Consider the following 25,059-nt stretch of genomic DNA (forward strand, 5'->3'; position numbering starts at 1 on the left):
TTACTTTGATGACTCCTTCAAACCATGATGAATGTATTCTAAATGAGAAGTGTGACTCCCCTAAGCAGAACCTTTGAGATGTCAAATGTTTCTGTGGGTCTATAACAGCAGTTAAGGCAACCGACTGTTCCCAATCAAATGGCTTCAGTATATGAATTATTAAAAACGAAATGCACAACAAATGCAAGCACCTCCTTTGGTTGAGGACCGGTCGTGTCCGGACGTCCTGTGATGATATAGCCCTATCTGCTGCTGGCTGCTGGTCACACACGACCCAGCTTCCTGTATCCTCATCACCTCGGCCACTCCTCCCTGTAGCTAGCTGGCTAGCTATACCCAAGCGAGCAACACCATGGCTGTCAACCTCAGCAAAAACGGCCCAGCCTTAACGGCTGCCTATAAAGAAGTGGTGGATGAGAAGTCCAGCACCAACTGGTAAGATGGGATTTATTGTTCCGCGCTTTGTTGCCTTTTAGATAAGGGAGAAGGTTAGCTGTCGTCGGGCTAGCGAAACGAGTAACTTCTCGACCTGCTCGTACTCCTCCTTTCCGACTCTGGCTTGGTTTGATTTATGCTCCAACACCGTATCCACTCTTAATTGGATATGTGAATGATGATCAATCGGCGTTTAATTTGATTATAGTATCAAATGATGAAGTGGGATTACTTGGATCAGCAGCGACGTGGCTGATGTCGGCTAGCTTACTGATTCATTCACGGAAGTCGGGGATCAATCCAAGTGTCGTTCATTATAGATCAACAGTTAACCTAACATGTGCTGCTCTTTGGGGTTTAAAGACATCTTGGATCAAGTGTCCATCGGTAAAGCTGTGGGAGTTACCAGAACTACGCAGTGTTTAATTACAGTGGCTCCAGAGTGAGTAACCGTATGAACTCTTCCCCCCCCCCCCCCCCCCCCCCTAGAGCAGCTCCTCTCCCCTGAGGTCGACTTGAAGCCTGAGTGTCGGTATTTAGAAACGACCTGGTTTAATTAATCGTGGATAACTGCCTTGGGGTTTGCTTCTCAAGATTTTCAGAACTTGGCAGACTTGGCATGATGGCAGTGCCTGAATGAACACATAACTCTTTCGAGCTGTCCATGAACATAACTTACAGCTGAAGTACTATGCTTTGTAGGTGGCAGGTAGTTATGTTTTGATTTGTGACTTGACTTATCTGAGATCCTAGATGCAAGAAAACAGGTTTTTACTGTAACCTGTTTTGAAACAGTTTCTCATGAGTGTACATCCACATACAACTATATTAAGGGCTTTTGCATGTACAATTCAGCCTTGTGCATTGAATGAAAATGAAGTCGGAATATAACTCTACAACCTCATTCATAGTTCTGCTAGATCTGTTGTGAAGGCATGACAGTTACAGGAAATTCAATACTGTTTCTGTAGAAAGGTGGTTTCAGGTAGTGACATTTCACCAATCTATCCAAGCCTTTACAGGATGTGCAACTTGCAACATAAGGCATAATATAACGTGAAACTGCATGTTTTGCAGGAACTGAGTCGAATTGTGAAACATTCAAGTACAGTTTCAAATGACCTGCATATTAGTCAATGCTAATGATAGTGAGATTAAAATCAATAAAATCACATCCCATACCTGTTATATTCAACAAATAAAAAAGGTGGCCAGCCCGTACCTCTCTTTGTTAACAAGAATCTTACTATTGACCCTCCCTAAAGACACTCAGCCAGCCAAGATATGTGAGTTGGATCACAATTTTGCATAGCCAGTGCAAAATTGTGCACAGCCACAGACGGTGCAAAAAAAATTTGCAGAGCTAGTGCAACATTTTGCAAAAAACTGCAAAAAGAGTGTGAAGAACGCTGTGATAGAGATTTTTGAAATCTGAAAGTCTGCCACATACTTACTGGGAGTGCCTCAATTTGAAACCTTTGGGTCTTTAAAGGATTTGGCCGGTTTGTTAAGGCCTCAGCTTAATTGTTGTCTCTGTCAGTGTCTATCAGCCATGATTTGTACTCATACACTCTTGAACTGTGCAAGAGTGGTTGAGTTAGTTCCGATATTGTGTAGTAGGGGATTAAATGTCATCCATTAGATTCCAAACGAGTGTAGAGCAGGTGCCTTTACTGTACCTTGGTTTGTGCAATCCAGGTAAACCAATACAAACTGCCCTGGCTAGATAGGTTCCTCCAATAGTAACCGCAAACGAACAAATCCAAAGGTTTAGATTCTGTGTTCCTCCCCACTGTGAATGCTCAAGTACTTAGAGACTGAGGCAAGAAGTTAAGAGTTCTGTGTGATTGATAGTGGCTGCTTTATAGGCAGGGTGATATTCTGAATGCAGAGCAACGTTTCAATAAGTTGCGAGTGTAATTGCGGGAGGGTGTATTTTTTTTCGTCCCTGATTTGAACGCAGCAGCAGATTTGTGTGTTTGCATGCCACTGTGCATGCTCACGGACTGAGGGGCGAGCAGTTTATATTCTTGAATGATGAATGTCCTGGTTCTTGTGGGGGAATGTTGGATATAACTGGATTGTTTATTGCTTCGACCCACTTGTTGCAATGCGACCGGCTGAGGGAAAGGGACATTTTGTTTAGTTCTCGTTCTATGTACATTCGTCCAACCAGAAACTGAGCACTTCATTTTGATTCAGAAGTTAATGCTAAGGCTGTGTGTGTTCTAATCAGTTTAAGAACACCCCCTCCTACACTTGCCCTCGCAACCTATTGAAATGTTGCTCTACACTCAGAATTCAGACTCATCACACTGCCCTAAAACGCAGCCATTATCTTCGCTCAGAACTCTAACTGCACGCATTACTCTCTTAAGTCTGTGAGCATGTCCTGTTGCATGTTACACAGCATGGAAACTTGTTTAATTGCTTGTTTGTGGTCAATATTAGAGACGGCTACCTAGTCAGGGCATTTCTGATGCGCTTTCCTGGGTTGAACCAATCAAAGATGTATATGGGAGCTGCTAACCACTAGTTTAAAATCATGGCTGGTTAACATCTCGGCATAGACAATTTCAACGATTGACCTGGGGTCTTAATAAACTGGCCAAATCGTTTAAGGCGAGAATATCCATTAACGTAATTAAAGGACTTCAAATATTATTCTTGGATGTTGTTCTTATATAATCACAAATAATCATCACAAGGTCTGTTGTTCGTTATCATCTTAATTTGAACTAGTCCAACATTCTCCTAAACTCTTCTGTAGAGTACATTTGCGTCTTGCTAAAACCATTCATCACTACCATGTTCTAAATCTGTTTTCATTTTCAGGGCCTTGTTCACCTATGAGGGAAACAGTAATGATATCCGCCTGGCAGAAAAGGGAGGTGAGTATCGGTCAAGCTTGCATTGGCCTTTTTCACTTTGATATTGGCAGATGGTACTGACGAATGCTACATGCAGCAGTGTAGGGTCATTTTGACCTTCCTATAGGGTTGGGCGATTTCCCGATTTGACAGTATATCACAGTAGTATACAATTATGACTGTATTAATATTTGACACAGTCTCAAAAAAGGTAGACCTACGGGTAGACTGTAAACATTGGGTCTGGAACCCAGAACCTGGTGATCTAACAGCAGCGTAACCCGGCCTAGACTAACCCGTCCCCTGTCATACATCTTCCCAAAGTCCCACATTCTCTTCATTTATCTTTGCCTCTCTGTTCTTTCTTCTCAGATGGAGGGCTGGAGGAGTTGGTGGAGGAACTCAACAGTGGAAAGATGATGTACGCCTTCTGCCGTGTCGAAGATCCAAATTCCGGCCTGCCGAAATACGTCCTCATCAACTGGGTGGGTGACCCATTGTCCCGTCGTGCACGCACCCCATTCACTCTGTTGAGCTGCAGTCTTCAGCTCTGCGCGTGTTGATGACTAACGCTGGTTCGGCCCTCGCAGACAGGAGAAGGCGTGAAGGATGCGAGGAAAGGCGCGTGTGCCAACCACGTCAGCTCAATGTCCAACTTCCTCAAGGTGACACTCTTTATTCCTAACTGCCCAGAATGCCACCCCCACAGCTCTAGGAATAGAATAATAATGCAACATAATCCTTTGCGCATCAGTTTTTTTTTTATCCGTGCGGTAATCACACTTTACGATAAAGTGTGTATTTTTAAAGCGGGAAGTGATGTGTTGTCTCCCAGGGAGCCCATGTCACCATCAACGCACGGGCGGAGGAGGACGTGGAGCCGGAGGTCATTATAGAGAAGGTGGCCAAGGCCTCGGGGGCCAACTACAGCTTCCATAAGGAGTCCAAGCGCTTCCAGGACTCCGGCCCCCAGGGGCCCGTGGTAGGTTGTTCGTCCCACAGAATGTGGGGCCTCTGTTTTTGAATCAGATGACGGGTCAGTCAGCCAAAGGAGTGCTGTGTCAGATTGTCCCGGGTTGTGCCTTAAGCTTGTTTGTTTACAATATGGTTCAACGACGTTTGCACTGCAAATAAGTTTGGTAATTACCTGCGTTGGCTGGGAGCCTATTTCAAACTGATTTTATTTAACCTGTAGTATAGTAAGAGTGAAATAGCCCATAAAAAATAATTGTGTGTATTAGGGCTTTGACCCTGAACTTCGTTAATCGAATATAATTCGAATATCAAAAAATAAATCAAAATTCGAACGAATATTAGGCAGCCCTTAATATTCAAACCTGTTATGGGCAGGCCAAGAGGGAGAGACGGCGGGGAACCCGACGCAGTCTATTCATAAAATTGTAATGACCACGGAAGAGGCAGTGAATGAAGTATTGATTAGACAGCGATTTATTAGAAACCTAATAAACCGTTGGAACACGCAAGACCGATAACCATAGCAACGCCGGTAAACAAAACTCGCGAAGCCCAGGTCTTACTTAAGGCATTTAATGGTCAAAATATTATTAATAAATATTCTAATATTAATAAACAAACAAACTTCGAATATGATTTTTGGACAACTCAAAGCCCTAGTGTGTATTCGATATACATCAATTAAGATCTCCGGTGTTGTATTAACACTGTTTCCACACAGTAGGGTTAGTCATAGTTGGATTGATGGGTGTGGTGGCCCAATATCAGCAAAGACAACATTGAGTTTCCATGCATGCCATGTCTTCTGAAAAGTCGAACCATTCATCGTCTAGACAAGACGCCATTTATCATGGCCGCCCGCTCGACTCGGCGCTAAGACGGGGGTGAATCGCAGTATGCGTGCCTGTCGGAGTCGATCATCTCCGTGTGTTTTCACAGCCCTGGGCATGTTGTTCAGAGTGACATAGGACTCTCCTCATTCCTTCGGGCGTGGAATGAGATTCATTAGTGCAGTCGACCTGTCCTGACCTGCCCACAGTGTAACCCATCTGTGGATTCAGCAGTCCTGCATGCATCTGTAAAATGGCTCCTTGGACAAGCCAGCGGGCAGGACACGCCTTGTTGTAGTCATGAAATATTTGAATTGATTTGCATTTATATTTTACCTGACGCTTTTATCCAGAGCGACTTACAATTAGTACATTTGAGGAAAGAGAAACGACATATCGCTGTCGGTACAGTAAAGATGTCAATAGAACAAAGTGGCAAGCACTATCGGTCATTAGGTTAACACATTCCCTGTAGACAACAAAGATAACTAGGGTAAGCCGTTCAAACATTGAATCAATGCGTAAGGAGAGGTTTTTTTAGGAGGAAAGGGGAAGTGAGGGGTGATGGGGGAGGCTATGTAAAGTCCAGCTGAATCCTGAACAAGTTAATCTTGTGGAGGCTGTTGAGCGACTCTACGGTCCTGATGCCGGCAGGCCGCTCGTTCCGCCATCGCGGTGCCAAAACAAAGAAAACATAAAACGCGTTTGGAATGTGCGGTGCCACCAGTGTCTATATTTAGATTTCTTCCTCATGCCTTTCTCTTTTTCTCTCCTTCTCCTACGTCCCAGGGCTCCGTGTACCAGAAGACCAACGCCATGTCCGAGATCAAAAAGATAAACAAGGACAACTTCTGGGCCCAGGCTGAGGTGCAGTTCTGTCTTGTACCTCCTCGAGTGCACCCTCCCCTTCCCGTAACGCCCCACGCGATAACCCTGCAGGCGGGACCCCCGTTGACGTGACGTCTGTGGCGGCCCGGTTTGCGCGGCGGCGCCCTGTGTTTTGCAGAAAGACGAGGAGAAGCGGCGCGCCGAGGAGAAGGTGAAGGCGGCGGACGAGCGGCAGCAGCTGGACCGGGAGCGGAAGGACCGGGAGACGCAGGAGTCCAGCCTGAGGGACCAGAGGGACAGGGAGAGGAGCTCCCAGATCGACCAGCAGAAGTAGGTCTCCGGCGGCCCCCCGCCCGAGTGACTCCATCCACCACCATGTGCTCGGGTCTTCTAAAAGTTTCCGATTTAAAGTTTCTAATTAGAATTTCTCGTTGGGTTGCTCCACAGGAAGTATCAGCAGCAGCAGGAAGTGGAGTGCCGAGATCGTGAGAAGCCACAAGTGGTGAGCACTGAGCCGATCAGACTAGATTACAACACGCAAATGAAAGCAGAAGGTGGCCGTGAACATGGGAGGGGAGGGACATGAATTCATGGGGAATTGACTGATGGTAAGGCAGGTGGAAATATCCCCCGCTAACATAGAGGCTAGTTTAGCATGTAGCTGATGTGTGTGTGTGGTGCCACCGTTGACCTTGTCAGGAGGAGGAGGAGAAGGCGGCAGCAAAGACAGTGAAACGAGGGCTGTCTGTGGAGAAGGCCAACGTGAGTTCCTCCCTAAATCGACGCCTTACCGTCGCTCTCTCCGGTCTCCACACCTTCCGTTTCCTGCCCGCTCCGGACAGGAACTGTCTATTTAGCAACGGTGTCCTGCTTAACCCCAACGTTGACCACTGTTTAATCCATGTCTGTCTGTGACTTTTAACACCACTCACCTTATCAACGCCAGCTGAGCAGTCGATTCCTTCTCTGGGTTTCTCGCGGGACGGTCGGGGGTCTCTCGCGGGACGGTCGGGGGTCTCGCGGGACGGTCGGGGGTCTCGCGGGACGGTCGGGGGTCTCGCGGGACGGTCGGGGGTCTCGCGGGACGGTCTGGGGTCTCGCAGGACGGTCTGGTGAAGCGTTTCCAGACTCAAGACTAGTGTGCAGCTCCTCATTTGATTCTGATTTGTTCAATTATTCTTCAGGAGGCCGCCTCGCTCATCTCCCAGCGGTCCCAGAACCCCAGGGAGATGTTCAAGCAGAGGGAGATGGGCAGGGCCCCAGTGGAGCCGGAGGCCCCTACCGCGGGCCCCACCGTCGCCATGGCACCGGCCAGCCCAGGTAGCACCTCGCACTCGAACGTCACCTCGTTAGAACTGAAGCTCGTTAGAACTGGACCTCGTTAGAACTGGACCTCGTTAGAACTGGACCTCGTTAGAACTGGACCTCGTTAGAACTGGACCTCGTTAGAACTAAAACTTGTGAGAGCCCTTCCTTCTTAAGGCTTGATTCCACCGGACGCGTTACGGCAACGTTACGGCAGCGGCACGTCTTGGCCGCGGTCACCGCAGCAGATGGGTTCCACTCTAATCAATGAGACCATTTCCACCGGGCGCGGCTGCGGAACGTCTCAGCAACGTCCCAGGAGCGGCTCGCCGTGCCGCAGCGCTATCATTCCGTAGCATTTCTATTTTTGCCGCAAGCCGTTGCTGAACCGCGTCAATTTCAACAGAGCAGATCGATCAGGGCAGGAAGTGAAAAAGTAAAAGCCATAGAGCATTCCGGTCAATTTTCTAAATAAAACGCAATAGATAAAACACCAACATTATTACGTCATGACCGGTGGCACCAGGTCAGCAGTCAATCAATCAAAGGGTCTCAAATCATCCTTTTTATAAGAACAATGTCAGAAAGGACAAAGCCTGGCATTTAATTGCAGTGGTTTTGGGAGTGGAAGGTGAGTACATTAGGTTTAGGATTATCGCGGGATCTCGTGATCTCGCGGGAATACGGCTGGCTCGCAAGGCAGCGTTGCGCTGCCGTAACGCGCCCGGTGGAAATGCAAGCAGGGCAAAGTCGCGGCCAAGACGTGCCGCAGCCGCAACGTTGCCGTAACGCGTCCGGTGGAATCCCCGGGTTAGACTCCTCCTCTCTATCTTGCTGACTCGACTTCATGAGAATTGTACGTTTTCTGAACTGAACCTCATGAGCCACCGACACGGTTGGAACTCTACCTTTTTTGATGAACCCACCTAAACTGTTTCAGTAGTCCGGTTTGATATTCTATTCTCTTTTAGTGTCTGATTACTCCATCATTCATGTAGCTACTGGTCTTCATGCCTGCTCTCTCTGTGCGGTGTCTCTCTCTCTCTCTCTCTCTCTCTCTCTCTCTCTCTCTCTCTCTCTCTCTCTCTCTCTCTCTCTCTTGTATCTCCTCCTTGGTTACCTCCTGGGGTCTCTCTGTCCTCCAGGGCGCCTGCAAAGCCCCTTCCTCTCTAAGCCGTCATACGAGCCGGAGCGGACCAGCCCCCCTGTCCCGCGGCAGGCTTCCCCCGCCCCCCCCAGCCCAGTGGCCCCCGTCGTTCCCACCGGTTAGCCTCCTGGGTTCACGACACAAAGATCCTCCACCTCAAATTGAAACCAGTCCATGTCATCGCATTTGATTCCCTTCTTTTTTAACATGCAACATCTTCCTTCTGGTATTTTCGTGACACTTTCGGTTTTCATCCGTGTGATCCATGGCTCGCACGCTGGCATAAGGTCCGCTTGGCGCTTGTGTGTCCCAAGTCATCCATATGCATGTTGTGTTTCATCGTGTGTGTGTTTTGTGTGGTGTGATAAGAACCGGATGTGGATGAGAGCCCGTCCAGATTTGAGTATGAGGAGCAGGAGACCATCCCACAAGAACCCTGGAAAGGTGGGGGCCCGTTTGCCGCAGGGCAACGCCCTGGCGTTGAACCCTCACACACACAACACTCACCAGTGCGACGGCTTGCCTCATCACCCCATTGTTTTGGTTTTGTTATTCATTAATTTCCCATCCCTGGACCAACGCGTTGTATGTATGGAGTGCTCCTTCTGCCCCCTGCTGGCGGGATTGGGGAACTGCTGCCATGCATACTCTCACTGACCACGTTCTGTCTCCGTTGACCAGAGGAGGAACCAGCTGCAGAGCCCTACCACGCCCAGGAGCCCGAGCAGAGTGCTCTCTACGAGGAGCCGCCTCAGGTGATGACCAGGGGTGTTCCCCCTTTAGCTCCCAGCAAGAGATTCTGATGAATGAACAGTACAATTTCAAAGTGTGTGTGTGTGTGTGTGTGTGTGTGTGTGTGTGTGTGTGTGTGTGTGTGTGTGTGTGTGTGTGTGTGTGTGTGTGTGTGTGTGTGTGTGTGTGTGTGTGTGTGTGTGTGTGTGTGTGTGTACACCAGGTGGAGGAGGAGATCAGCAGCTACGACGTGAGCCCCGGGCAGACCCCCGAGGAGAGCCCTGACCGGGGGCTCAGTGCCAGGGCGCTCTACGACTACCAGGCTGGTGGGTGACAACAGGATCGGGTTCATTGTGCAGTTGACTCGGTTGTGGATTTCAGTGTTATCCGCTTGTTTTTCGTTTCATTCAAGAATAATGAAATGTGCTGAAGAAGTTAGCCATGTGGATGCCTTTTGCTCGCGCAAAAGACAAACGTTATTTGGTGGTCTATCGCATTGTTTTGAGATTCTAAACCAACCCAAGCAGTTATTATTAATATTATTAGGTGATATCAGCTTCCAGGTTTTTTAGCAGTGCACTGAAATACCTTTCAGATCCTTCAGCTCAATTCCTTTTACATTTCTGCATTTTTAGAAATGCTTCGCGCTTTTCATTCAGCTGTCACTTTATTTGTTTCCAACCATTTGTGTGCTTGAATCTTCTTGCTCAGATGTAGCCCTTGATAAAATCACCTGGCAGGATTCATGCATGAGTGTCTATATCATATCGTGTTTTTTTTAATCACATGCACACTGTAGTATGATTGCAACATGTTTTAAATTGAGGTCATGTATGAAGATGCACAAATTGGACACTTAGTTAGTCAGCGTTTTGTTTATTTGCAAATTCATTCGGTGCCAGATTTATACTTTCATCCATAATGCAAATCATAGGCTTCCAACGAAGGCGAAAAGGATTTTGAGTCATGCTTTGACACACATTTTACAGAGATTAATAATATTCCAGAACGTTATTTTCTGATTGTCGGATGGTTCAATGCTCCAGATACAGTTAAATGGTGTGCATGTTAACCTTGTTTACTCCATGTAGACTTTTGAACTCTGTTCAAAAGCACTCGATTTAAGCCATTTAAAGTTTCGTCATGTCTTAATCTATATGGCTTTATTGAAACATATTTTCAACCTCACTTTGTACTACAGCACCCACCGCATTTTCTGCAGGAAATAGATTTTCTAGTTGAAAGCTTTGTGTGTGTGTGGCGTGAAGTGTAACTCTGGACCACACGGCGGCGGTGCATTAACGGAGGGTCTCTTTGTTCGTTCTCCGAGCAGCCGACGACACGGAGATCTCGTTCGACCCTGAAGACATCATCACGGGCATCGAGATGATCGACGAGGGCTGGTGGCGCGGCTACAGCCCCGGCGGCCACTTCGGCATGTTCCCCGCCAACTACGTGGAGATGGTGTGAGCCCCGGCCGCGCCCACTAGATCAGCACTTTGCCCAGACCCCCCCCCCCCCAGACCCCCCAGTGGTACCACACACTCACCCTTCTCCTAGTGGGCTGGAGCCCGAGCAGAAGCCGCTGAGGGGAAGCGGCCGTCCACGTTATTGACTAACGACGGACGGGTCGCTGGAAGGTAAAAAAAAAAATCATGGGGCCAGATTTTAAGAAGGTAATATTGCTCGAGAACAAAAAAAAATTATATTGTAATGTCAATTGTTGTAAATCATGGATGGAATAGCTTAGGGTTTTCCACCGGGAAACCCGCCCCCTATGTTCTCTCACGATCACTCACCCCGTGTCCTTACCTGTTGTTGTGATGCGGTAAAATGTCAGCCTTTATTCATACGTCTTAAATTCCATTTGCAGCATTAATCACACACTTGTAGTTGACATTCCTTCTGTGAGCTCGTTTTTGCTCTGGGTTCAGTCTGACAATAGCAGTCGCTCCTTTCTATTTCAGGAAATAAATTAGTCTTAATGGGGCTTCTGCTATGGCGTAATCGCGAAAGATTGAATTTAACTTCTACCTGTGTCTCTGTTTTTGGTGAAGATAGTCTTTATTGAGCTTGAATCTGATGGGAATCGCAGAACAACGATTAGCTGATGGTTGCCGTTTCAAACCGATCATGAGATGGTATTTGGTGATATGTAAATAAAAGCGTCCCTTTACTTTGGGTTATGAGGTGGTCGGTTTCCATTGGTCCCTGAGTTTCCACTTATCTTCGCGTACATATCACAGACCTTGAAACCATCGTTGACTTATTTGTTGAGTTTACTCCTATAGCTTGGGGATCCATTCAGGTCAACTGTTCCACATGACTGACTGCCATGAGTGAGGGGATTTAAATGAAGTGGTATCCCATGTCATATAAAGGAAGTAAAATTAATTTAAATGGACACACTCGAAGTAAACCAATTGAAGCTAAATTAATTTACAAATGTTAAAAAGATAATTTGTCTTAAGGGGCATGATTCACCTGCATCATTCTTTCGTTGTTTTTCCAGAGTATATTGTAATGCAAAGACATTCATAATAAAATATTAAAAGTCTGATTGTTGTTTTTAAAAGGAGTACCTTCGATACGTACATGGACTGCCTTGCATTGAGTCACAGAACGAGGTGCTTTATGATGGGTTTCCTGGAACCAGGCAACAGCGCTGAACGATTTGGGTTTTCACCCTGGTTTCGATTTCAAGTCAAATAATTTCACTTTTATTTCCCACATCCTTTGCAGCATTCGTTTTGACTGTGCTTAAATCTTCTCGCTCAGATGTAGCCCTTGATAAAATCACCTGACAGGATTCATGCATGAGTGTCTATATCATGTCGTGTTTTTTTTTAATCACATGCACACTAGTATGATTGCAACAAGTTTTAAATTGAGGTCATGTATGTCATATGAAGACGCACAAATTTGACACTTAATTAGTCGGAGTTTTGCAAATTCATTCGGTGCCAGATTTATACTTTCATCCCTAATGCAAAGGATAGGCTTCCAACAAAGGCGAAAAGGATTTTGAGTCATGCTTTGACACACATGGTTTCTACAGAAATTAATAATTTCCTGAATGTTATTTTCTGATTGTGGCATGGTTTAATGCTCCAGATACAGTTTCTGATCTTACCTCAAAGGATTAGCAGGGAATTTATTTTGCGTTATTTGTTCAACACTAGCTGTTGCATAATTTATAGGGTAGGGCGAGCTACGGATGATTCCAAAAAGCAGGATTTCTTATTTCTTACATCTTCTGTATATGAATACAACTTTGTTTTTACCACATTTTATCACATCCACTTACAAGTATGTTGCTTTGATTTGAGAGCTAGCTTTCCTGCTCCGATAAGAACAGCTTATTGTGGCTTAATGTGCATGATTGTTAAATGTCATTTCCTATAGCCGATAGAAGAACAGGGCATCCCCATTTCAGATCAAAGACATTTGGAGGAAGTGTTTTAACTGGTGATAAAAGCTCTGTTAACAGATCGCAGTAGCCTACCAGAAAAGCTCAAATCAAGAGACAAGCATTGTATCTTATTGAATAAGCCGTCAATATTGATCAGCATAATACACCGCAAATGAGCTATGGAAATAAGTCTGGTATAGTCTTGAATAATCACGCCAGTGTCCGTTCATACTCGATTCAAATTATATTGAAAAAATTGTTTGCAGTAGGCTATTTGCTTGAACAGCATTATCTATGATTGAAAGATTATGTTAACAGGCTGACCTTTAAATGGGCCTAGGTTGAGGTTATGGAATTACAGAGATAATTTAAGAGACAGTTAATGCACAAGCAACGTGCTACACACCACATTCAAAATGAATCCAGTTCAGTTCAGACTAGCCTGCTTTATGGATCCCAAGAAGGGCGAGAATTCATTCACAGCCTATCCAGTCCATCCACACGACATATAAAGTCACAGGCGACATGTTGGTGACATGTCAGCAGTAAATAATATCAACCTGCTTTTGTTTTAAAGAATGGAGAATTTACTATAGAGGTTTGTTTCTCAAGGGCCCCTTGTAATGGCTGTTGAGTGAGTCACATTCCCCCAGGGCTCACACGTCTCTAGCAGGTCCAGTTGTGTTGGAGCAGAATTTCACATTACTGCGCAGTGTGCAGGCTATTCTTGTCCTTCATTGACAATCCAGTCAACCTTTCAATAAATGAGAAGTTGAGAAGACTTGCATAAAATCGTTGATACAAGTGACATCAAACCACAGATTAAAAGTTAAGCTTCCTCATTAAGTCGGTTCTTTGATGTCCACCCTTTAGAACTGACTGTTGTTTTCTTTTACATCGAACTGAGTTGAGTCGAACACTGTTCCTAGAAATCTGTCGACAATTTGAACGTCTTCACTTTGTATAATGCCAGCTATAATTGACTTTCTCTACACTCAAATGCTAGCTGTAAGCCCCTGAATTAAATCGTGTGTGGCTCCCAGTAATATCGGAGTGTATGGGTCTGAGTATATTAGTAAAGGGTTTACAATAAATATTAAATGCAAAACACATAGAGGTGCAAAATATGTGTTTTTAATTTAGTAAAAAGATACTCTATGACATTCTGAACCTAATGTTAAACTCAAGGATCATGTTAAAAATAATTAGAAATAATATGTTTTGATTCTATAAACCGACACTATTTAAATAAATCAATCACGCAATCAATCATTAATCAATCTATCAATCAATAACGGGCATACAAATAAAGGTTTACCTAAATCAGAATTAGACAATTCTTATTTACCTTCAGGCAATGAAGATTAAACCAGTTTAAATGCCTGGGAAACATTGAAGAGATCATTTAAATACATTAGCCCAGCCTCCTAGACACGCTTGCTTTTTGTCTTTGTGCTGAATATGAACCAATGAAGCCTGGCTGTGGTGACATCTTCCTATATTGTGGTCAGAAGTTGACGGGGTGGTGCATGAATTGCTGGTGCCAATTTAATCACACTGAGACTTGAGACAAGAAGTGATCTCTTTGTAATGGGTAAGAATTCTCTTTTTAAAAAATCACGTTTCATATTCTTTACTGGTGCCTACTGTTACAACTATCCCACAAATGTATTTGATGTACAAATTTGAAAAGAATATGCATGTTCTTTTTATTGTGACCTATACCTTATCTTTTGTTAAAGATTATATTTGTACCTCGATAGAAAATCTGTAAATCTTGTATAAGCCTCTGGGTAGGTGGTTTTCTAAATAAAAGTTACATTGCTTAAACATGGAATAAGATACAAAAGTTAGTCTTGCATTAATTCCTGAAATGGAGAAGTCATTTACTATTGAAAGCAGAATTGAAGGTTCACAGCACAGGAAACAAGCAAATTCAAAAGAGAAGCACATCAGTTTCACAGACATATGATATTACTGCAGATGGTGTGTAGAAAACTATTGATAAACCTTGCTTACATTTATTTTGGGAACTGCAATATTTCATGCTGAAGACCCTTAACCTTGCATTTTATGTTTAAAGCTCTCTTTCTGTCAATCTTAATTAAATAGTTTCTCACTTCTAAAGAAACTAGGTTGGTATCCATAACATATTGATCAATATGAATTGAGAAGAAGAATCAAAATGTGCATGTTTGTGTGAAAAGTGAATTAAATCTCTTCCCCTGTGCGGTAACACAGGAGTGTATGCTGGCTCGATAGCAGGAAGTGGGTTTTGTTACCCGTGGTTTTGAAACAGTTGATCGTTTTGTTCAATATTTATCAACAGGACAGATCGACATGGCTTGACATTAAAATGGTCGTAAAACAGAAGGGATAAATGTATGTTTTATCATGCCAAATAAAATAACAATGATATCTCATTAACTTTAAACAGCTAAACAAGCAACCCCAGTTGTTTGAACGGAGTTGCTCTTTTGTAGCTTTATTGCTATTTATATACAGCAATATAGCTACAAATGTATGTATGTATATACAGTATATATAATATTAGTGTTGTGTGTTTGTGTCTCATGTCTAGAGTCTGAAGAGGTGCAGAGTGACGTTTCCCAGGAGCCAGTAGCCAGTGAGGTCCACAGAAAGACTGGGAGCCAGGTAAATCAAATGACTTATAAGAATGCCTAATGACGTGCTACTCAGCAAACAACGCTTAGTGGTTGGTCTCAGTTCCTGACGATTCTCATCATCAGTTGCATTTTGTCAGAAATTGTTCAGACCTGTTGGTGTGTAAGGTTCAGACCGAACAGATACTGCGAGTGGAATGACAACAAACCCCCCGCCACAATAATTTCGTTATTAGCGACAGAGACACAGAGTGCATCAGAATGCCCCTGTTCTGTCAATTTGAAGCGAGAAATTGCGAGTAAGATCTATCAAATTTCCAAAACTGAATCATCTCGAAATACTGGTGGTTTGTGGTTACAGGTGGCCTGCTGATAACATCCATAAGGCTGAAAATGTACATATATATTATATATAGATACATACATGTGTATAAACCCATTTTTATCTATTAACACATTGTATTTGTATGGACAACAATATCACTCACAATAAAACGACAACAGGGTGTAGGCTACATCAAACAAAAACATCCTTATTCAAAAGAGATGTTCACTCATGTGATGAGCCGTGGGGGTTACTGTAAGCGCTTAAAACATTTCCTGTAGGCTGGTCACACGTAGAACGATTTGAACCTTGTTTCAGTTCACAAATGACTCGATACGTGTGGAAGTAAACTGACTGTAAACCTTTTTTTTTTTTTTGTGTAACCTTGTTAAACCTGTGGCTTTATAAGAGGGGTCTTTCAGTTAAATGCTGGCATGCACAGATTTCAACTTTTTTTATGCATGTATATATATATATATATATATAAATAATGCATAAATATAAACTGCATATGCATTCATAAATTAGGTAGTGCATGTCATTTGGTTCATTCATCATAAAGATCATCCTATTTAACCTAGACCAAAGCATTGCATTCATGAGGCAAACATCGAAACAATCACCTAATTCACTCAAATACAAAGATGGGCAATAAAAGCTTTCATTCATTATGCACAACATTCGTCAGCCGACATATCAAGAGTTCATCTTCCTTTCTTTGGAAACTGCAGACACAGCACAGGATACACCAACCAGAATTGAGTCTTGCATCACATTGAAACTAAATTCCCTGTTAGCCATAGCCTCCTGGACAAACTCATGGAGCAGATATACTTCGATAGTGACTCAGACGACTGCACCTTCACTATTACTCACCAAAAAAGCACACTTCTGGGAACCGGCGAGCCTCAAGAGGAACCTGATTCAATATGAAACCATTCGTGATGTGTTTTATTCTAAAAAAGTGTCTCACAGGAACAAAGTGGCCTCTAAATGTCGTCATTCAAACTGAAATACCGACATTGTGGTCTGATGGACCAATGTGTGTTCCGCGGATGTTCTTGTCAAACTAACCAAAAACACACAGATCAATTAATGACAATCCAGAAACCGTATCACCCGCACGCACACATGCAGATACACACGCACACGCACACGCACACACACACACACACACACACACACACACACACACACACACACACACACACACACACACGCACACGCACACACACACACACACACACACACACACACGCACACGCACACGCACACACACACGCACACGCACACGCACACACACACACACACACGCCAATATTAAGATATCGATAAAGACAAACTATTGCAAGATAATCCTAATATTGGGCCATGTGCCGTACTAATAAGCAGGACTATCAACAACTTCAACTTGATTTCAGACGATTCTTTTCAATGTAACCCTTTAGCTAAATAAAGACAGATGGCTCGAGGCCAAAGGTACTGCCAATTTAACCCACAAACATGTTTCCTTTCTCAAGACAGGATGCATAGTGGTTACCTATTGAGAGTCTGTCTGTACAAGTCAAGCGTACCCTCTCGATGTTTCATATCAGCTTTTGTTCCTCATGTGCAGACAGCGTCTCACTTGTTCGCTGGTCTCATGCCAGAGTTGGACCCAAACTGTCTTCCAAACAGAATCTCTACTCTACAGCTGATCAGCTACAGGATTCATTACCCCGTCTGATTACACAGTAGGATGTGCTAACGTCCTATTGGTTCTGAACCCAGGACGCCCCGGAGTTAACGATGGCTGAACCCAGCGCTCAGTGTGAAGCGGGTGCCAGGCAAGACAAAGGTGCTGAGGTGGGGGAGAAGTCCTTTGTTTCGAACCTGCACGGTTTCATGAAGGAGAGAGGAACGCCCATAGAGAGGATCCCCCACTTGGGCTTCAAGCAGAGTGAGTCTTACTGTTTTGCCCTGGCCCTTCTTTCAGCAGTTTCTTCCCTTTGAAATAAAGCGTCTATGGTATGAAAGATGTTGGATGTGCTTAAGGAAATTAATAACAATGCTTTTTTTCTTTTTCTTCCTGTAGTCAACCTTTGGAGGATATATAAAGCTGTTGGGAATCTTGGAGGTTATGACTCAGTGAGTAGATATATTATGTTATACACATTTTATTTAGGCCTGAATAGGCCTAAATAATTTCACATTCTCAGATCTTTGGTGGCAAGTTTCAAAGTTCAAATAACTGATTTTTGCATGTTTTTTTAAACCAATATGCACCACTTTCTCTATCGTTCCATTAGCCGTAACCCTATCCGATGTTTCTCACCATCACCTTCACCTACAGGTGACCGCACGGCGTCTGTGGAAGAGCGTTTACGACGACTTGGGAGGGAGTCCCGGCAGTACCAGCGCAGCCACCTGTACCCGCAGGCACTACGAGAGGTGGGGTCTCTCTCTCTCTCTCTCTCTGTCTCTCCCCCCTCTGCCCCATCACACACACACACACACACACACACACACACACACACACACACACACACACACACACACCCAGCAGAATTGATCATTTACTTTCGTATGAGATGATGAATCGAGGTCCTGATTCCATGAGGTAACGAGAAGGGGTGCTAAACCCGGCATCCTTGGCAAATTGGGGTAGAACCATCATGACCGCCTCACGAGACATTCCGGGTCTATGATTGGATAGTTTAATTCCTCACACACATCTTGCACACTGTTTTTTTGGATGAGATGGAATACAATTACACTCACACAAACACAAACAAACAAGCCATGTGTGAAATGATTTGAGTGCCATGGAAAGTTATTTATCTTCATTATATTATTATTTGAATAACCATTAATGAAACCAATCTGATGTGCGTATGTTAGGCTGGTTCTGCCGTTCGACAGACACCTGAGAGGAGAGACGGACAAGCCTCTGCCGCACGGTAAACCCCGGAAACAGTACCGGAGGAACATGGAGAAGGCCGGCAAAGAACGAGGGAAGAGGAAGACTGTCCGTATGGAGAAGGAGCTCCGTGAGGTAAACGAGGGAACGATGGTGGAGCTCACTGTTGAACTGTTACTATGATGTCTAAATAATAATGTATATTTGACTGACCATAGGCTCAGAGGATAACCAAAGCTACAGTGCAAGTTGAGGCTGGAACTCAGGCATATGCAGCTCCGTGGCCCATCTCAAGACCCCTGCTGAGCTGCCTGCAGACCAACCGAGAGCCTGCCGTCGTTTGTACTGCGGCTTACGACGGCTCCAGATCACTCTGCGTCCCGCTTCCTGCATCACAACCGTTGAGCGATCACATGGTCTCTCCTCCTGGCATGGGCCTCTCTCCCCTGGAGAAGAAGAAAAGGATGGCCCAGGCCAGCCTCAGCCAGCCTTCACACCTCCAGGACGATGATAAAGACAGGCCCAGCGTCATCCACCGCCCCCTGCCTCAGGCCACGCAGCTTCCCGCTCCCGAGTGCACCTCCTTCGAGGACTCTCCGAGGCCTGTGTCCACCTCTTCTTCTCGCTGCTCCTCCCCTCACTCCTCCCTCTCCTCGGAGGACCTTCCAGCAGCCGCTGGAGGGAAGCCTGAACCAAACGGAGCAACGCCACGGCAATACGTGACGCTGGTCAGTGGCAGGAGTCGCTTGGTTGCGGACAATATGTTCTGTAGTGCAATCACCAAAGGACAAGTCATTCCTTTCCCTGGCACCCAATTACTGAAAGCGGACGCCATCGGAAATGAGAACAAAGACTCTGTATGGAGAGCGGTCCCAAAGGTCAGCGGAAGAGAGTCTGCTCGCACTTGCCCAAAGGCGACATCTTCCTCCTATTTCGGCGTTCACACAAGCTGGCCGCCGGCACCTAACTCAAGTTTCACCAAAGTCCTTCCAAAACCAGCACAACCTCTCAAACCAACTCCTCTCCCGCGTGGTTATAAAATCGACCAAGGTTGGCCGACACAGCCGCACGATCAGTCGGTAAAGAAGCGACATCACCTCCCTCCCTGGATCTATCAGACGTCGGAGAGGAGAGACAAATCTAAGCGGTTTCTTACTAGCGAGCCTCGGCCCCTTTACGCTGGCAGCCAGCCCCCTCCGTCCTACCTCTTCACAGACTATGGCAGGGCGGTCAGAGACAGTATGCCTCAACCACCCCCCCTCCAAGCGTTTCTGCCAGAGAGAATGAGGACGGCGCACTCCCAGCCTCTATACCACCAAGCCCCGGTAGGGCTGAGTCACCCAGCCCACTTCTACTCTTACCCTTCTTACTACCTCTCTGCATGGAGCGACCAGAGTGAATACGCGCGAGCGGGGGTTTCTCCTCAGTCCGTTTATCCTCGTAAACTTTGATACTGTGCAGAAGAAGAAAGAGAAGTAGAAGAAGAAGAGGGTTAAGTGGAAAGAGGGTTAACATAGGTCCCTATAGGTTGATCATGAGTCTACCTCTTTAACTGAAAATGTGTTCATTCTTGTGTGTTTGCTGCAATCATTTTGTTGAGCACAATGAGTACAGTAATAATACAGTAATACATGAGGCATATTGGCCGACTGAATATTAGGAATTTTTTAAATATCCCTATTTGAAATGTGAGTTGAATTGCATTTTAAATTATAATGTCAATGTCTGCTTTATGCCCACATTAAAACCCTATACTTATTTTGATGATGTCAGCATTCATGATTCGAAACTGGGGTTTGCAACTCATCTTAAAATATATTTCTTGGCAATATCATCTTCTGCTTTCTAGTTCCAAATATCACGTCCAGGCACAATGATTTCCCTTCATCAGGGAAATGTTTAAATTGCTCAGAAAATAAACCACCAGTAATAAAAATGGCAAAATCCTCTATGAGTGAATCGATGTTCTATTCTCATAGTATGAGAGACTAGACTTCATGTTATCTTTGAATTATTAGATCAGATTGGTGACAGTAAGCACACAAATGAATTGGTTGATGAGTTGATTGTGAATGATCCAATGTGTAGGCATATAGATAGAGTAGCCATACCTATACCTTTATTTAATTTGAGTCAAGCACAGGTTTAATATTATTTATTGCTAATAACCACTTAAACTAGTAATGTTGAAAGTAGAAAAATATATGACAAGTTAAGGAATGTATGGATTTATTCTCATTATATATGGATAGAAATGATGTACGTTTGTGGCCTTTTTTTTTGTTTCGAGAATTACTTTTCAACTTTTGGGTTCCCGTAGTTTCATGATGGGTCGCCATGGAGATCAGATATGGTTGCTGATATGCTGGCCGACAAACCCGCGATCTCTGCTCAGATCATACCTAAACGCAACACCTTTCCGAAGCCAAACCATGTCTAACCTTATTTAATAACCATAAACATGTGAATCTGAACATTGGCTCATTATCACCCTTGATATGGCTAAGCGTTCAGCGTTTCTACTTCCTGAGAAATAAGCGCCAGAAAGCACCAGCATTCGTCGCGTCCTAATGACGAAGACAACAACAACAGTTGATAATCAGAGCGAGCAAATTTTTTACTAGACATTTCTAGGATGACAACCAACACAAGTGTCAGTTTGATGGTCATGTATCAAGACGAGTCGGTGTATATCAGATATCATGACGGATCGACGCTGAACGTGTCCCCCTGCGGCTCTGAGTTCATGATGGTGAAAGCCCCCGACCCCTCCGTGCATCCTATGCAGGCGACCGAACAAGTTCGACAGAGGACACGATTCGCCATCAGCGCCTACAAAGTACTGGTTCTATCATAATTTATTTTATATACCCGTCGATCTTGGTCATATCGTCAGTATGCTACAGATGCATCTAAAATACAGTACTTGCTCAAATACAATATGTCTTAATTGTCTTGATTTTGTAGGAACGAATACAAGGTGCATTGGTGTTCAGGAATAAATACGCTTCACGGCCATATCTTCCAAATGAACTTATTCCAGCTGTTGATAGAAAGGTGAGTCATTCTGGTAATCCCCCACCATGCAAATCATTAGGCTTAAACTGGTTATTCGGAAATGTACACTTAGTTCCTATTTTCTGCAGCCTTTCTTTAGTGTCAACTCGGAGGCGGATTGGCCCCTAATCTCCTGTGACGCGGAGCATGGCCCTGGCGGGGACACCAAGGTCAGGTCCCTGGAGGGGAGGGCCACCCTCACCTTGTCCGCTTCAGGAGAGGACTTCTCGGTTGAGTTTCTATGCAGCATCAGTCAGCCCGAGTCGGGGCGCAACGCACACAGCACGGACCCCGCCACCGGTCCGACGTTGCAACAACGGGGGCTGACGCCGAAGAGCAAACCGTCATTTCACACAGACCAGAGGGTTGGTCTCCAAAACATCAGCGGTCACGTTGACAAACCAAAGGATATGACGAGAATGAAGTTGAGCCGACCGAGGTCGTGTTCTCCTCAGGGTAACAGCAGCAGCCCTTCTCTGCCCAAGGTAGAGCATGCACTAGAAGTAACCCCGGTCATCATGGTGGTGAACCAACTCCGTCCTCACCATGACTTCTTACCAACCTCTCGTCCCAATCTATCGCCCTGTTCCCTCCAAGTCAGAGGACATGTACCTGTGTACCACGCTGGTGGTCCAGCATCACTCCTGCTCCTGTGTTGCGCCCATGTGGCGGTACCCTCTCTCTGTCGCTCGCCACCACTGGGCCGCACGCCGCGGGGGGGCGACTCCCGGACATCACGGGGCGGGCGAGGAGAACGTCCTGACGGAAGCGTCGGACGAAGGGCACAGGCGGTGTCCCGTCCCCGAGGCGCTGCCCCTCCGGTGTCCCTCGCCTCACCAGCACAGGTATGACACACTGACACTAATGGAGGTGACTCCCTCCGTCCCTCGCTCGACAAAGTCCCTCCGATTCCGTCCGTCTCCGGCCGTCTTCCCCGCAGTTCCCCAGCTCTGCCCGAGTTGTTTTAGCTTCCTCGCGATGGTCTGTCTGGTCTTGTTTCGGGCCTCCCTCTCCTTGCCTTCTTCTTAAATTAGGATAAGATAGCACTTGCACATGTTCCAGTAGCAAATTATAGTAAGGCATATATCAATTAGTAAAGATCAATGCACAAAGTAACACAATGACACAATAATACCCAAGATGTACAAATATTTAACAAGCTGACTGTAGGTCAACAAATCTCTATGAAGGAGCTGTCCTCTGGTTGCATTGATGGAATACAATGACATAAGTTTACATTAGCATCATTCATATAATATCAACATGTCCCCATGAACAGGGACAAAAGTGTTTTGCATAGTAAGGCCGTTCAGTATTAAGTAACGTCATCATGAAATGTCGATTAGTAATAGCAGTAACTCTATTCACCTGCCGTTATATGTGTAGTTTCAGTTATTTGGAAAGTACTCTTCATGTGTGTCAGGTGGAAGGTGAAGTTCCCCCTGGTCCAGGTTGATGAATATCAGGAGCAAGACTTCCCTGGGGAGCTGACCACGGTCATGTGGTGTCAAGGAGTGATCTACAGGTTTGTATGTGGGCTGTGTTTGGTGTATCTTATATTTTGTCATTTATTCATTGATAACACAGTAGTTGTAGAAAGTACAACTATTATGCGTGAGTTCATATTATTGTGTTTCCTTTGATCATGATTCGGTTCTATTTGTCTTGATTATCTGCTTATCGTCTTATTGTCTTCTGTAAAAGTATTGCATTGTTACATTTGTTTGCATCAATATTTGAAGTGAGAATATTTAAGCTAGTAAAGCCAGGCTAAGCTGCTATGCAACATTGTGTATTTTAAACAATATGTAGGTGTGAAACACGCCAAAATTAAGAGAGCGAATATGCCATTGCTTCCCCTTCGTGTCACACCTTTCAGATTACTTAGCGGTTCTATATCAGTCATCGAGGTTTCCCCCGGAGATGGATCAGTCATCCGATCTAACAACGTCCTCAGCAGCTATTTCACTCACTATAAGGACGATTCTCAGTCGGGGCAGGTGAGTTTCACTTTATCATGCTGGCATCCTGCCACACCGCATGTTATTTAGGAGTGCACTGTAATTACACAGAGTATTATGTTTCCCTCATTACTAATCATCGATGACTGACAAAAAAATGTACATCATTAATTTGATGATTGTATTGCAGGTCAAAGAGATCACCTACCTCGTCAACAGTCTACCCCCTGATGTACCTGGGCAGGTGTGCTCCATAAGGTCCATTGTGAGTCGTGCAAGCAGGTGAGCCACCACCGCCTTCAATGGGATATGATGACTCGACGATTTGTGGACTTCTCATGATTTGTTTCTTAATCTAAATTTCTGTCCACCAGAATCCTCACTTGTTACAACCAGGCCAGAGTTTCCTTGTTGCTGCCTGTCATGCCGAGCTGCTTGAAACCGGTTAGAGGCATTGTCCCATCTCTGTTCAAGTCAATACACACTGTGCTTATATTTGTTGGTTTAGAATTTAATGTATATTGTTTTTCTGTACAGGAGAGAAATCATTTTGAGTGGGAGACGTTTGAGGATAACCTGCCAAGTTCAGTGTCACTTGACCCTCACTTTGACCTCCCGCAAATGGAGCATAACAGGTAGGCAGTGTTTTATCGACCTACAGGCTTTATTGTGTTTCAAACTTTATATTTATAGATAAATACACTATATATTTTTTGTTTTATAAACTACTACTTGTGAGATATTGTGAGCTTTTGACACGTTGATATCTAAAATCTGTTTGGGGGTATCCTTCCACCGCCTAAAGTGTAAAAGTTGATTGAAAGCTTATGGAGAATGTCCATGTAATATCCCTAAGAAATATGTACTGAAGTTCCCTTCTGCTCTAAGGTCCGACATCGTGTCTGCTGAACTGGAGAAGATCAAACGCTTCAACTGTATCCTTGAGTCTTTGACCATTGCATGATAATAGACACCACAATCTGTCTCGTCTGTCACTCCCACGTAGCTTACCAGACCCCTCTTCTGTCGCATGCTTTGAATCTGAAGGCTTGTCTGCGGCTTCAGTATGTCTGTCGTGACGTACGAGGAGACGGAGACTGCGTAGCCAAAAGGTTTCTCCTTCATGTCACTCCTTCAGTTCTGTTGGAGAACAGCAAGGTGCCGGGGGTTTGGGGGGAAGGCTCTGCAGTCCCGCGTTGTGGATCTGGAACCACCCAGACAGCCAGTGAACCCGTGGATGAGACCTATATCGCAGAGGCCCTTCAGAGAACATCTAAAGCCATACAGGACATTGATGCCGTTATATCAGCTGCAACACTGAATTAAAACCCAATGCCTTCTAAGAATGGGGAGTAAATGTTCCTAGTTTTGTGTCCGACAGGGTAATTAAAAAATTTGGTGATGAACTTGTGTTAAGTAATTATGCATTCATCAATAAAAATTAAGCTTTTTTCTAATTCAGTGTACACATTTTTCTATTTTTCTGTCTTCTGTGTTATTGGAATTAAGTTGTTTTTTTTCTTGGTTTGCGCATTCTTCCACTGTGAAAACAGGTCCTGTGCAGTTGCTTAGATTAGAATGTGGTGTCGCTGTACTGTAAAAAGTTAATGCTATTGAATTATACAGAATACAGTATGCACTTGGTTCACGTGCATGATA

The 25,059-nt window shown here is 44.7% G+C and overlaps 3 protein-coding genes across 5 annotated transcripts; all 3 read left to right on the forward strand.

The window, feature by feature from the left end:
- The first annotated feature begins 253 nt into the window (after window positions 1-253).
- Window positions 254-11,679, forward strand: LOC132467266 (drebrin-like protein B). Of its 3 annotated transcripts, XM_060064446.1 has the most exons (15): window positions 256-435; window positions 3,271-3,326; window positions 3,678-3,790; window positions 3,896-3,970; window positions 4,141-4,287; window positions 5,900-5,977; window positions 6,117-6,268; window positions 6,386-6,440; window positions 6,638-6,700; window positions 7,123-7,258; window positions 8,389-8,508; window positions 8,760-8,834; window positions 9,072-9,145; window positions 9,346-9,448; window positions 10,456-11,679. In XM_060064446.1, exons 1-15 carry the CDS (start codon window positions 353-355, stop codon window positions 10,590-10,592), a joined length of 1,467 nt encoding a protein of 488 aa, XP_059920429.1. In that variant the 5' UTR covers window positions 256-352; the 3' UTR covers window positions 10,593-11,679. The 3 variants fall into 3 exon arrangements, with proteins under 3 accessions (XP_059920430.1, XP_059920431.1, XP_059920429.1); XM_060064447.1 differs by lacking the exon at window positions 6,638-6,700 and having other exon boundaries at window positions 254-435; XM_060064448.1 differs by lacking the exon at window positions 8,389-8,508 and having other exon boundaries at window positions 255-435.
- Window positions 11,680-11,835: 156 nt separating this feature from the next.
- Window positions 11,836-20,331, forward strand: arid5a (AT-rich interactive domain 5A). The gene is made up of 7 exons (XM_060064441.1): window positions 11,836-14,128; window positions 15,116-15,189; window positions 17,254-17,422; window positions 17,558-17,610; window positions 17,816-17,913; window positions 18,364-18,517; window positions 18,601-20,331. Exons 1-7 carry the CDS (start codon window positions 14,125-14,127, stop codon window positions 19,831-19,833), a joined length of 1,785 nt encoding a protein of 594 aa, XP_059920424.1. The 5' UTR covers window positions 11,836-14,124; the 3' UTR covers window positions 19,834-20,331.
- Window positions 20,332-20,697: 366 nt separating this feature from the next.
- On the forward strand, window positions 20,698-24,857 carry c11h5orf34 (chromosome 11 C5orf34 homolog). Its single transcript, XM_060064443.1, has 11 exons — window positions 20,698-21,221; window positions 21,350-21,439; window positions 21,529-21,924; window positions 22,037-22,284; window positions 22,863-22,964; window positions 23,319-23,439; window positions 23,591-23,682; window positions 23,775-23,844; window positions 23,938-24,035; window positions 24,289-24,335; window positions 24,539-24,857. Exons 1-11 carry the CDS (start codon window positions 21,018-21,020, stop codon window positions 24,724-24,726), a joined length of 1,656 nt encoding a protein of 551 aa, XP_059920426.1. The 5' UTR covers window positions 20,698-21,017; the 3' UTR covers window positions 24,727-24,857.
- Window positions 24,858-25,059: the final 202 nt, after the last annotated feature.

The sequence above is a fragment of the Gadus macrocephalus genome, chromosome 11, assembly GCF_031168955.1.
Source record: "Gadus macrocephalus chromosome 11, ASM3116895v1".
Lineage (NCBI taxonomy): Eukaryota > Metazoa > Chordata > Actinopteri > Gadiformes > Gadidae > Gadus > Gadus macrocephalus.